At 39.5% G+C, this 13,921-nt stretch overlaps 1 protein-coding gene across 1 annotated transcript in view; it reads right to left on the bottom strand.

The window, feature by feature from the left end:
* LOC146710142 (plexin-A2-like) overlaps nt 1-13,921 on the bottom strand; it is an 87,233-nt gene that overhangs the window by 2,406 nt on the left and 70,906 nt on the right. Inside the window, exons 21-31 of the mRNA XM_085457431.1 lie at nt 12,469-12,611; nt 10,837-11,105; nt 9,146-9,212; nt 8,623-8,769; nt 7,629-7,788; nt 6,719-6,822; nt 4,299-4,395; nt 3,365-3,564; nt 2,916-3,085; nt 1,822-2,034; nt 490-640 (exon numbers count right to left, since the gene is read on the bottom strand). Of these exons, the coding sequence (XP_085313557.1) occupies nt 490-640; nt 1,822-2,034; nt 2,916-3,085; nt 3,365-3,564; nt 4,299-4,395; nt 6,719-6,822; nt 7,629-7,788; nt 8,623-8,769; nt 9,146-9,212; nt 10,837-11,105; nt 12,469-12,611 (1,721 nt within the window). The remainder of the gene's footprint in view (nt 1-489; nt 641-1,821; nt 2,035-2,915; nt 3,086-3,364; nt 3,565-4,298; nt 4,396-6,718; nt 6,823-7,628; nt 7,789-8,622; nt 8,770-9,145; nt 9,213-10,836; nt 11,106-12,468; nt 12,612-13,921) is intronic.

Here is a 13,921-nt window from a genome sequence, read left to right as displayed (position 1 = left end):
GCCATGACCTTTACGAGGGCTCAAAATTAAAACCGTGTTTTGGTAAGTTGTTAGCAAACAGTTGCCTGTCCGCACACCCAGCATTCACAGAACAAGACTGGCGTGTATTAAGAGATGTATTTGTGTCCAGCTGACAAATTTAACTCCAGTAATTACTCTACTTTTGTCTCCATTTTTGAGGGAATTATCTGCCCCTTTAGCTGCTAAAATAAATGACAATAAAAGAAAGTATTGGCTAAAAGAAGTCAGATTCCTAAAATCAAACAATGGCAGGAGAGACGTTAAAGTGTCCCAAACTGCAGAAAATTGAAGAGTTGGCTTATAACTCTCTGGAAGTTCAATGCAATGGAATCAAGACACTGCTATTTATAAATAAATAAATGATTAATTATGGCTGCTTTGACTTCCAAAATTGATAACTTCAATTGGTAATACTGCAAAAACATGTGGTGCACATTACTGGTTTAAAGTGTATTGACTGGGCCTCACCTCTTGGCTGTATTTGCTGACATATGCGTAGATCTCATGGAGGGCACTGAGCACATTGAACTCACTGGAGTGAAGGCGAGCCTGTTCAGCCAGATAGGCATTCATATCCTGATCACTGATGGCAGGCAGGCGGTTGATGTCAGCATAGTACCTGAGAGGAGACGCACGCACACACACACACACACACACGCACTGTCAGTGTGGAGGGCACAGTGATGCATACCATAGCTTTTCTTCTCACATGGAATCGGTCTGTTTTGAAAAGAATATGCTTCGACACGGGAACCTGTAAATCAGAGGTGTTGCAGCATAGAAAACAAGGAAAGCGTTACTCATGCGTTTAGTCATGTAGTAATGCAGACAATGTATTCAAAAATAAACGAACACGCTTTTTATTTCCATATGCAGATACACAAACTGAGCCTCAGCAAGAGCCTTAGGAAGATTATGTTCATCATTAAAGGTTTCAACAAAAACCCATCTGGACTCATAACTCTGAGCAATCGCATGTGTATATAAAGAATGCCCTGCCTTGCTGCATGCATCGAAGAAGTTTAATTTTACATGCAGTGCACAACTCATTTCATTGTTTCTACATATTTTTATTGCAACTACTGAATTAAAAAATGTCGGCGAATGATGAAGACCTGACCTTGATCTTTTACTAATATGATAATTAACAAATGAGTGAGATTATTATTATTACTTAAAGAACAATTATTTCATTTAAAGACGGATTTTTTGTCATGCTCGTAAAGGCACCATTGAAGATCTAGCTAGACTTTCTAATGGGTCCCTAGAGTTGCATTAACAAAGGTTGCAACTCTATTGCTTTATATGGCAAAGGTGTAAAAGATATGGAACTGTGGTGTGATAAAACTTACAGAGTCATGAAAGGCGCTCTGTGTATGTGAGAGTAAATTAATAAATGTGGTGGTTCTGACAAAACATAGTATTGCTGATGAAACCAATGGCAACCAACGTTCTGGTGAGGAGCTGGATGTCTGTCAATGCTCCCAAGTTAGCGCCTGATCAATACAGGATAGTGATAAAGATATTGATGATTTAAAAATCCAATATTCCAATACATCACAGTTTTAGAGTGGCCGACAAGTGGACAAAGAATGCAATGTCAACATTCTTAACATGGTTGAAGGGTGTTTCTTCCATATCTTATTTACTTTTTAAAATTCACACTGATAAATTCCAGTTTATAATATGCAGCATCTTACCTGAAAACATTTAGGCCTAAAAGCTGCCTATAAATATACTTATCTACCGTATACAAAACATAATTTTAACATAATTATAAAAAAGCCTGCACATACACACCTTTCTACCCAGCTTTTGTAATGTGGTATGTCCTTGGCGTAGAGTAGTTTGGTGGAGGGAGAGTCTTTTCCCAGACGATGTTCGGATGTTGAGCAAGAGTCCATGAAGGTTTGGGCCACCACAGACAAACAGGCGTCTGTGATGCTACTTTTATGGATGTCAAACACAAACTGGGGATTCTTGATCACATTTACCCAGAAGCGGAGGGGAAGGCTGGGGGGGGGGGAGAATCAAATGAGCACTTTTCAGAGAAAACTGATAACACTGCTGGCTTCATTAATCTGTTAAAGTGACTGCATTTTGTCATCCAGAAGTATGTCACTTTTACGTTCCTAATGGCTTCATTCAGACATATCAATGGTAGCCACACAGAATGGAGAAAAAGCAAGTGCTTCTTAAAGCTCCGTGTGCTTATCCATTAATGTGACTGCATGCATTCAGACTGGTCTTCTGTTAAAAGTGATTAAGAGTAAATATTACTAGCTCACACCTAGAAAGCCTGTCATCACAGCTTTTACTGAAAAGTGACCTGGGTACTAATTTAGCGTTGCAGCCGCCCCATTCAGATGCTGTCAAATTAATGGAGGAAAGTGAATGAGAGCGGCTATTGAGAATAGCGGCTATACAGAAACGTAAAAAAATATATATTTTAGGCTGTGCAAGGCTATTTTGCAAAAGGAAATCATGAAATGTCCTTTTAATCATCCTTTTAGTGACTTTTTCTTTTCAAAACATGGAGATTAGAAGACTACTGAAAGATAATTTGGAATTACAGATTGTTCCCAGAAATAGGAGTTGCTTCCTTGAGAGCCATTGACCCATACAAGATAAAACCAGATGACCTACAAAATTTAACAACTCTATACTTTACTATACAATCAAAACAATACTATACAATTCTAAAAAACAAAACAGAAAAAAAATATTTGATAAGATAATCTTAACAGTTGTGTAAGACTGTGGCTAGAACATGAAAATATATTACGATTGTTACAGAAAGCTATTTCTGTAACAAGCTAAGTGCTGCTGAAAAGTTTCTTTTCTTAGGCTGTAAGTAGACAACAGCACTATGAGAAATCAAAAATCTTTCTCACCAGTTGCTCTTCCATGTGTGGCGGACGTCCATGTCATGGATGCCATGTCTGTCAGCCTGCTCATCCAGGAAGTCAAACATGTATTTAATTGCGAGAGGCAGAGCAGTGCCTCGACACACAGTGCTGAACAGGGTCTCAAATAAATCGTCCACAAACTTCTGCAGCGTTCCCTGAAAAGTAACAGAATGGAGATTTGCTCTGTTTTTTGTGAATATTTTGTTTGTTGTTTTTACAAATGATGACGTTTCCTACCACAGACATCTACATTAAGTTAATTAGTTAATTTCTCTAGGAATGGATGTGTCACTTTTCCTGTGATGCAAAGGACTTTGAGTGGTCATGAAAACTTCAAAATCACCAAATAAAGGCCTCCGAGTACAAATGTTTTCTCCATGTTTGTTTTTTTCTATTCACCGTTACCACAGTTTGCAGCATGTGTTATGTGGTACCTTTGTTGCTAGTAGCCGTGTCAGGTAAATCTCAGACACCATCTTGCTGCCTCGCTCGCCCTCTTTCTGGTCCCCGTGGTCATGGTTCTTGACTAAGTGCCAAACTTTGACACCACTCTCCAGGTCGGGGGTCAGCATAGGCACACGGGAGTGGGGGCTGTCAGGGCTGGTGGGGGTGGAACGGAACGATACATCCACACCTAGATGGTTAAAGAATAGATGATAAAGAAAAATGCACAATTCCTAAAATATTTCAGTTTGTAAATGTACATTATATATCTGATAATCACTCTATTAGACTGGAGCACAAACAAAGAGAACGTCACATTGATTTCTCAGGTCTAAATAAGTGGTTGACAGTCTTCGTTGTAATCTGGAAGTGAGCAGGTGGGCTGTGTGTGTTTTGACTGTATAATCAGGTGCTGTCATTATTTCATCGGTCATCATAGTAATGATGCAGACATACACTCATTCATTAAAGAGATGGTTTCTATGGTTCTCGCTTTCTGCCACTAAGTGTTTTGTGTTTTCAGCTTTTCGACTTACAGCGTGGCATCGCTTGAAGTTCTTGTGTTTTTAAAAGGAATATATTAAACCCAACGACAAACATTTATGTAAAGTGCATGATTTTATTGACGTTAAGATCAGGTCAGCTTGTGTTATACCTACTGTATAGAAACGTGAAGTGAAAAGACAGTTCCATGTCAGCTTATATATAAAACCTAATAAACAACATACTTGATTTGCTTTTGTAAATGCAGAATATTTCTTGAATATTTTTTCTAGACTATCATGCTTCCTTTATTTAACATGCCTTCTAACAGTGTCAACTAATGTGCTTTACAGCAGATTGATAAGTGACAGAAACAGATGGTGCATCACTACTGTGAGGTGGATGAATATTAAGTATTTGAATTTCCTAAGCAGTACTAACCATATCTGCTGATACTGCGTGGGAAGCTGGCTGAAGAAGGAATGTTGAAAGAGGACATCTGTTTGGGCACCAAGGCCACCACACAGCGATCAGATACCTGAAAAACAAAGGTAGAGCCTTGTGAATTTTTTGCTAGCAGCTGTTGGTCAAAAGTAATCATGGCAGGAATTCCAAATATTTTTTGAGCTTCAAACCAAGAGCCAAGGATTTTCAGAATTATGATGGAAAGGTTTTGAATGTCCTCTGTGGGCTTTGTAAATTTATAAAAGACAGGCTTTTAGTTCAACTGCAGTCTCCTGTAAAAATCCACTATCATCAGATAGATGAAAATAAAAGGCAGCACAGCATCTACTGGAACAGCTTTATATTACTGTACCAAATATAAATTGCAGGAGAACTCAACACACTGCAGATGCTACAAACACCCAAATAAAGAAATACTCTGCAAGTAGCCCAAACAATGACCAAACTAAAAAATTGATGGATTCAGCAAAGACATGCATTGTGTTGTAAACCAAAGTAATTCCAACCATGATGTTTCTGCAGCCCCAGGAAACACTTTTACCGTTGCTACACTGTGCCTTTCTATATCATATATTTGGAGGTGTAGTATTTGCAGCCCTTTCTGTATTTGTAGTTGAGTTCAGGTCCTTTCTTATTTAAGTAGGTGATGATCATAACTAAATGCATGAAAGGTTTTTTCTAAACTCTCACATCAATACTTAACTCAACATTGCCCTCCAGTGATGCTCATGGTAACTTAGCTTAATCTTTTGCAGCATGTAAGTAAAGTGAAATATTTATGTAATAGACTGCTAAATGTTTTCACATAACAATACAGGCACTTTTTTCTAGTGTCCTAGATCCTGTCTGTGGAACAGCACTGGGGAAATGCTGAATATTGTAGCTCTGCTCTATGAGCTATGATGAAGACCGGTTATCCGCAGTATGAGAGAAATTCCACATTCAGACTTAGCTTTGCACTATTCTGCAAAAGCTGCATTATAGCGAATACCAAATTCAGCTTAGCGACAAAACATGCATTTCCTAGCTAGTCGAAAGATTAAAAATGAAAGAGCTAAATTGTTTATCTCCTCTAGAGATAAGACAGAATGCATTCTCTCCTCTCAAAACATACTTTTAGTGCAGAAAATGTGGCTTTTCTTTGTCTTTACTGGTCTCTGTGTTTTTAGAAAAGTATGTTTTCTCTGTGCATGGTACAGTTGGCCCAAAGCTGACAGTGTAGATGAACATTTGACTGACAAAGGAACAGGATGACTCATCTGAGGTTAGTGACCTGTGTAGTCGCATTTATGAGCTGGGAAGGAAAAAAAAGTGTTGTAAAGAGACGGGCACACAAGTGCATGTTTGGTTGACTAAGTGTGTTTGTGACCACGAGGTTGGAAAAAAATGTAGGCAGTGATGAGGTGAGTGAGATGAATGTAAATGAGTAATACTTTGCCCTTCATCAACAATATCTAGTGAGCAACTGAGTAATCCGTCTGAAAAATTCAGACTTTCCAGGTATAAAATTGCAATCGTTTTTTACAAGCTTTGAGGTAATTAGAGCTGAAGTAAAGCGTCAGTCGACAGACGTTAATTTTAAAAATGTTTGAGTCACTAAAATGTCAAACATTTCCGCCGTCTTTTTTCACATGTGAGGGTTTTTTTTTGCTTTTGCTTTTATTGCACTTAGTATTGGTTCAGGCTGGATATAAAGTCAATCTCCAAACCCAATATCCCAGCAAATAAGCTGATAACAGTTGATCTCAGTGACAGCCGACACCAGCTGATTGCTCGAATGATACCCGGCTACTCATCCATTATTTTATAAGGTAGGATTTTTTTTGTTGCTATCCTTCTGTAAGCTGCTTTACAACCCACCCCCACCCCACATCCTTCTATTCATGCAGCATTTGCCAAAATCATTGTAATATATGTTGACATGATATGCATTGATGCTTTTTTATGTTTTCTTACTGCTTCTCTCCCTGTCCCAGGCTTGTATGCTTTGGGGAACACTAGGACATACACATGCCTCACTCTGTATTATAAACCAAGCTGCCTCCCACTTTGGTGGTCTGCTTAAGCTGCAAAAATTCCCATCTATCTCTGTGCTAAATTGCTGACCCTCTTCCCCTTTACCAATCCATATATTTACACATCACTTAACTTTGGAGAGTGGAGTCTGAACGCCAAAGTCTAACTATATTCTGCTGTTGTAATAAGTCATTCATTTCAGATGTGGGTTATCTGATTGGAATCCGTTTTATATACTCTACCGTTGGTCGGAGAAACAAGCAAGTTTTAGCATATCACCTTGATTATAAGACACTGTAATGGGCGCAAATAACTGAATTATTCATAAACTCAAAAATCAGTTTTTACTTGTAGTCGTGGTATGATTGTTATTAACAGACCTGGTAGTGCATGAGGGTGTTGAGTCTCTTCCAGTCGCTCTCTATCTTTGTTGTGATGTCCTCATCCTGCAGAACCACACGAGCTGTTCTGCCCTGCCGCCACTCTGTAGGAAAATACAATCAATAATAAATGTGTGACATATGGCACTTTGAGGAATGTTGGTATCCCAAGTTTTTGACAGTTACATATTGTCAAATGTCGATCATTTGTCTGCCCCTTGGCGCTGCAGTTGAGGTCATGTTATCCTTTCGCACTATATTTTATTCTTTGAAACTCTGCAAGTTGTCAAGTGTAGCAACCAAAGTGTCACCAAGACAGCTTCCTGTGCATTTCTACTTGACAATTAAAGTGATTGTGATTCTGTGAACAAAATAAAAATGACAGTGTCTTCACAGAGCTTTAAGCTGCCCAAAGAAACAAAGAGAAACTGATCCTCTCCAAATCCCTAGCCTGGAAAAGCCCCTTAGGGTATAACACTACAAGCCCAAAGCACGATCAGCCACTACCTACAAGTTATCTTATTTACTGCCTTTGAAGGTGCATGTCAGTTGGATTTGTGCCGAGTCATTCGGTATTGGATGACATGTTGTGGGCGTAAGCCTAGGTGTAGGTGCACTGTCAGAACGGTTTAACGTCAGTGTTAGAGTGTTGTTCTGATTAGGGCTGTAAACAGGTAAGGGGGGGTGTGGGGGGAGTCTTGACGAAACTGATGTGGAGCCCTTTCTAGATGTCATATTTGGTATTTGGTATATTGTCATTTGGCACGCTCGATTTCTGCTCTGTTTTCCCCAGCTGTCATTATTCCACATGTGATGTGCCACAGAAATAGTGCAATCTTAGTTTTGCCCCACACAATTACTGTACTGAAATTATTCCTTCACAATGGGATTGCACTCTGTGCAGCCTCACCTAGATCCATGTCTGTAGCCCGTGGCCGCTGTGAGTACGGCATGTTCTTGTACACTGCATCCAGGATCTTCTCCTTTACCTGGGTAATGGTGTCACAGTTGAGCACCTTGACAGGGATTTCTGGGCTGTTCTCATTGTCGGGGTTCACACAGCTCAGCGTCTGGAGATCCAGGATAGAGAGAAGGGGGAAGAAAAGGAAGGAGGCAGAGAGAAATGTGTTGATTGATACGGAAGTCCTTTCATTACCTGCTCTTCACCAAACTGTCCTGGTGGAGAGCATCTTGGCCAGAAATGTAATTTCACACCTCCAGGATGTGCTTGTGCAGCTCTGGCAGGGGCATTAAACAAGTAATGAGACACAGACTCTCAGAATCTCCGACATGGCGATCAGAGAGGTGTCATTCTGTCGCTGGCTGGCTCTGCCATGCAGCTAAAGCCTGAGGGGGAACCTATTCTGATGGGGCGCTGGAGGAACCCAGCTGGCTTCATTTCAAAAGAAATGTAAAAGAAAGAGACATGTTGCATTATCCAGGTAGTCTTACCTCGTGAATGTACTGGTTTAGCACATGACGGTTAAGCTTATATAGACTCAGTCTAATATTTGTAATTGTAAAGGTAGCTAATATAATACTTTTTTTCCACTAATTTGGGTGAACGATGTCCAGTGGAAACAGTATTTGATTAAAAAGGATATTTGTTGTATGGGGTTTTGAGGCAAGTGTGTGAACTGCTTTAAAAATGGAATTTCGAAAATGTTTTGTCGAATTTTAAGCTTAACGAAATGGGCATCTGGCTATGCAAGAATGTTTATTTCATTTTATCAAAGGTATGCAAACATTCAAAGCAATCATCAAATTATAACCACAGCCTTGGCATATTCAACATTTCTGGGGATCTGTCAAGGCACTTTGCCAAGAGATGTGCAAAAATTAAAGCAGACAAAAGGTAGAGAGTTTTTTGTTTCTCTCTCTCTATCCATGTCTTTGTGACTCACCAGCGTCTTGTATTCAATCTGCTGGCGGATGAGTTTGTCTTCACTCAGGGAATAGCGTGCCTCTCCTGTGATGGAGTCTATGGGTCCTTTCTCCATTTGCTGTTTGATGGCACAGAACAGCATGAAGAGAGGCTCGCCAGCACACTCCTTTGTTTTGGAAAAGAACCCAGGGATTAGGTTGAAAGGTGGGAGAAAGGAAAAGAAGACATAAAAAAAGTAGTGAAGGGAAGGATGGAAATCAGTATTCATCAGCAGAGGTGATGAGACTGAGTAACTGGAGCATGACACATCAAACATAATAAAATTGAGCTTTTATACAAAGCTGGAGACATGTTTGACCTCGCAGGTAACCATTATCCTTCCAGGGTGTTGTTAGAACACATCGATATTAGGCATTTAAAATCACAGCCGCAACACAAACATGCACAGCAGTCTATTTCAGAATCAATGCAAATAACTTTAAGCGAAACCATAGTAGCTCTCACCATCTTAGCAGTGAGATGTGAGAAGGATTTCGTTTTACCTTGAGAAATTTGTGGAGCAAGAAAGCAAACCAGTTTGTCAGCATCTTCTCTGCCACTGACTCTGTTCTGTAAGACAAAGAGAGAGTGTACTCATTTATTAGCAAAGGCACCCCTCTGAGAGCTGGAGTGGTCTGAGTATTCTTTATAATTTAAGACGTAGACGAGCCTGGCATTGTTGAAACCAAAGAAAAATTTAACAAGGAGAGTTCTGATGATATAGCCGCTTGATCTCGAAGGACTCCAGCAGACTTTGGGTTAAGTGCTGCTAGTGCCCAGCATTTTTGGGTCATGACATAATTGCTTAGAGACAGGTTTGAAGGCCACTTTGAGTCACTCTGTTTCTTCCTTGCAGTGTCTGCACTTAGCTACTTTATAAGAGTGCACATGGGTAAAAAATTTATGATTTACTGTCATATATTCTAACTAAATATGTAAAAAAAAATATTTCTGTGGCAATTTTTAAATCCGATCCAAGGCCTACAGCATTTTAGCTACAAATTCCGTGTCCTAAACCTGTCGCACTTTTCTTTTGTTCTTACCCAGATTTCAATCTTAACCTGCACTGAATCAACTGTTGACGGCGTCCCATTAAACTTTAGAGTGCTTCCGCAAGAGCTGCATGTTTGGGCTAACAAGTTCTTGTTGTACTAGCTCCCATGTGAACTCATCCTTATATTTAATGAGTGTGCGTCAGATTGTGAGAGCAACCCCCCCACCCCCCACCCCTTTTTTTAAGACCTCATGAAACATTCAGTAGGCCGGTCTCAGCACTGGGAAAACAATCGGCAGATAACCAGAGGTGGAGGAAAAAGGGAGAGAGGCGAGAGAAGGGAGGAAGAGGAGAGGTGATGGGGAAAGAAATGTGAGCTACAGCTGAATGTTTCATGAGTGGCACACAGAAGATAAGTCAGACTGACAACAACTCTGCTGCCGCTGCACTCACTCTTCCCCATTAGGTTCTCCTCCTCTGCCAGTCCCTCCCACTCTCTATCACTTTTAACACTCCTGTCTTTCACCTGTCTGCTCAGGCATCCTGTTTCTCAGACTCATAGCGGATGTTTCACACTGCTGCACAAAACAAAGCTGTACAAAGGTGGGCTTCCCGTTACTGGCCTAGTTATTCAACCATCAGAAGTGCAGCAACTGGGCCGGAAAGAACAATGCACAAAGGAATTATCTATGCCAAAAGATAAGCAGCATTGATCAGAATTGGTCGGGTTTGTGACTGAAAAAATCTCTAGTTTTAATCCTCTCACCACAGAGAAAAAAGGGAGTCCAGTGTTGCGAAACTGAATGATGTACCCGACATGACCTCCCAACCGAAATTTAATGGGCTTTTCAAATTTCTGACTTTCTTGCATGTCTAGCTTTTAGGGACTTTCTTTAAACATTTTGGAGAACAACTGATTTCTTCTTTTCTGCAAGCACAGCTGAGATCTGATTAGAGATCTAAATTCTGCTTTGTCCACAAAAGCCACAGGACTGTGGCTCAGTAGGACCACTCTCTCTGATATCAATTTAAATAAATGAATTCATGTTCTGTTCTGTCCTGCAGTTTTACCTTAAATTTATGCGTCTTACATTTTACCAAAGAACTGGAAATGAAAGTTTTCAGCTGACAAAAAATAACTCGGTATGTTACACAGCTTTTTGTTAATTGGGTTTTAGCACTGTGAATGATTCTGCTTACCTGCGGAGGAGTAGTTTGGGGTGGTTCTTGCTCTCCAGATTGCGTTCTATAAGATCTGAGAGCAGATGTTTCAGGATGTCTGTGGCGTACTCCAGCCGTCCCTGCAGAGCGGTCATGATGAGCGAGGCAACGTAGCCGCGGTCACGCATGGAGAAGGAGCGCTGCAGCTCCAGTGTGCGTATGAATGTCAGCAGGAAAACCTTATTATTCACCAGCTGAGCAAATTGCTTCAAGGCTTTCTCCACATTCGCCTGTCCGCTCCCTGGCACCTGCACGCATCATGCATTTTTGCACACACAGAAAGGTGAGTGCGCTCATTAGATGGTACACACTCATGGATGAGTTATAACAGAAATACAGACCAGAGTAGAAATTCTCCCCTTCAAAGGGTCGGTACAAACCAGAATTACTGGTGTTGCTAAAGCCTTTGCCTAGAAGTGAGTGAAGGTTATGCAAATGCGTAGAGAACTGCCCCACCCTTAAAAGTGTAGATTTAAAGGAATATATAAAAAATAATAAAAACCTTTTTTGCACTAAATAAAGAACCTTTGTTATGTGTCAAGTGCAATCAGAGGATTTCTAAAGAGTTAATTGGTTCTTAAGAAGTGCTATAATTTGTACCCTAATAATATCTTGATTAAACTATCTTTAATTGGTAACATCAGCCTTGACCTTTACATTCCAAGCTTCTTCTTCTTCTTCTTTTTTTTTTACACAAAAAAATTAAAAGCCAAATACTTTTTTTTCTCCAGATTTTCTTAAAAACTGAATAGAGAATGCCTCAAAAATTAAATAATTTGCCTATCCTTTGAGACAATAATGAAAACACTTCTTTCAAATACATTTTAAGAAACAGAAATGACTTCAAACCCAGTAGAAGGCTCAGAGATTAATGGAAGCAAAAAATTCCCAGTATGAGCTGCAGTCAAAAACTCAAATTAAAAACATTAATAAAATTTGGCTATAAGGACACTTCTTGTGAAGGTCTGCACCATTGACAGCTTTGCAGCTGTTTTACAGTAGATTTCCTCCTTGAAGTCCCTTTCTGTCCACTTATGTGCAGGGACCTCGAACTCGAAAGCAAAAATCTATTTCTCTGCAAAACTGACTCAACCTTTATGTCAAGGATAATTACTGGTGGTGAGTTTGGTCTCCACAGTGCCCAAGCTAGAAGAAGGCGCCCCAGGTTAGGAGTGGCACCAGTCAATTGTAAAGCCACAGTCTCCACTCAAACTGCTTCCCATTCTCTTCCCGAAAATGGAAATCAAGTTGCATGGTTGGTGTTTTGACACAGTGGAGCAGATTCAGCAGGCATTACAAATGTGCAAGTTCAAGTGGTCTGAACAGCCCTACCGGTCAGGGATGTGAAAACAGCAGGAGCACTGGAAGTGACCTTGAAATAGAGTGCAGTCAAATTTTAATCAGGTATATTCTTTTGCTTTTTATGGGCAGCGGCCCAAAACTTTTTGACCTCAAACTGATGTGAATATTCTCACAGACAGTTTGACAGCTTTGGCCAAAAAGCCAGTAGCAATTATTTTTGGAGTATACTGAAGCTTTAAGGTCAAGACGTCAGAAAAATGGTTGACACTGCATTCAAGTGTTGCAGCCTCTTCTTCAAAGGTTCCTCACCTCCAGTTCTCTGAGGACAGGATGATCATCTATACCGGGGAAGAGAACTCTCATGGCATAAGTGCGATAATCCAAGTAGGGAATGCCGGCTCTGTCCAGATCACTGGTTAATTCATTGATGTCAGTCTGTAGTTCTGCAAAGGCTGCACATGACACATGTATAAAATGTTTTGCCCAACATTTTAGTAGTGTAAGACAGTAATTCCAAATAAAAAACTTTTACATTTGCATCTTTGAAATTTGATATCTATAGCTTGAATATTAACTATAATTTTGCTCATCTTTTAATTAAGCCACCTTATATAGTGCTGTGAAAAAGCATATGCCTAGTTTTTTGGGGTTTTCAGGTTTCAGTTTTCAGTTTTATTTGTCATATGCAAGTTAGCACAGGGTCAACATTGCAATGAAATGTGTTTGACAAGCAGCAGTCACTCAGCAGCATGGTACAGTAGAAGAAAATATAATAAAATATAATAAAATAAAAAATAAATAGAAAAATAGTAAAGAGCAAAATATTAGAGAGACGTGGTAAAAGAGAAAAGATGACTAAATATATATGTATCTATAAATATAAATATATGTACACTAGTGATTAAATAAGAAAATCTTGAAAAGAAATATGACGGGGGGCAGATGGGATATTGTTTTATATGCATATTTGTCGTATTTACATGTTTCAGATCAGACAAGCTTTATTGTTAGCCTAAGATGATCCGAGTTAATACAAAATGCAGTTTTCAAATGAGTCATTTTTAAGGGCAAAAAGTTATCCACAGAATATTTTCCTAAAAGTTTTGGAGATCATCCGGATGTTTTCTGGCAGATATGTCTTTGTTCTTTTTGGTTGTCAGTGGTTTTCAACTTGGAGGTCTCCTATGAATGCCATTTTTGCTCAGTCTCTTTCTTATTTTTGAATCATTAATCAATGACCTCAACTGAGGCAAGAGAGGCCTGCAGGTCTTTACATGCTGTCTGGGTTCTTTTGTGACCTCTTGGACAAGTCATCAATGCGCTCTTCCATGTTCTCACTCTGGTTCAGTTGAGCCCCAAAGCCTTAGAAATGCTTTTGTAACCCTTTTTAGACTGATGTCAGTGACTTTGTTTCTCATTTTTCTTTCGATTGTGGCATGATGTGTTTCTTTTTGTGATCTTTTAGCACATTCAATTTGTCAGAAAGAGTCCTGTCAAGGCTGAGTGTAGCTAGTAAAATTGAAGTCAGCTTTTCACAAAATGTGGTTAATCACAGCTAATTCACGATTTAACAAAGAGGGAGGATTACGTTTTTCACATCTCAGGTTATCTGAGCTCTCATGTGATCTGAAACATGTGTGACAAATATGCAATAAAATAAGAAATCAGGAAGCGGGCAAATGCTTTTTCACAGCACTGTAAATCATTTTGTACACATAATTCTGACATAAGCTTTTAAAAGAATATAATGCAATTATACATT

This window comes from Copadichromis virginalis, linkage group LG5 (assembly GCF_057382275.1).
Source record: "Copadichromis virginalis isolate Kocher_CV1m ecotype Utaka linkage group LG5, C_Virginalis_male_GT1.1, whole genome shotgun sequence".
Lineage (NCBI taxonomy): Eukaryota > Metazoa > Chordata > Actinopteri > Cichliformes > Cichlidae > Copadichromis > Copadichromis virginalis.
Note: the sequence above shows the minus strand (reverse complement) of the source record. Positions and strands in the feature narration are given on the sequence as shown.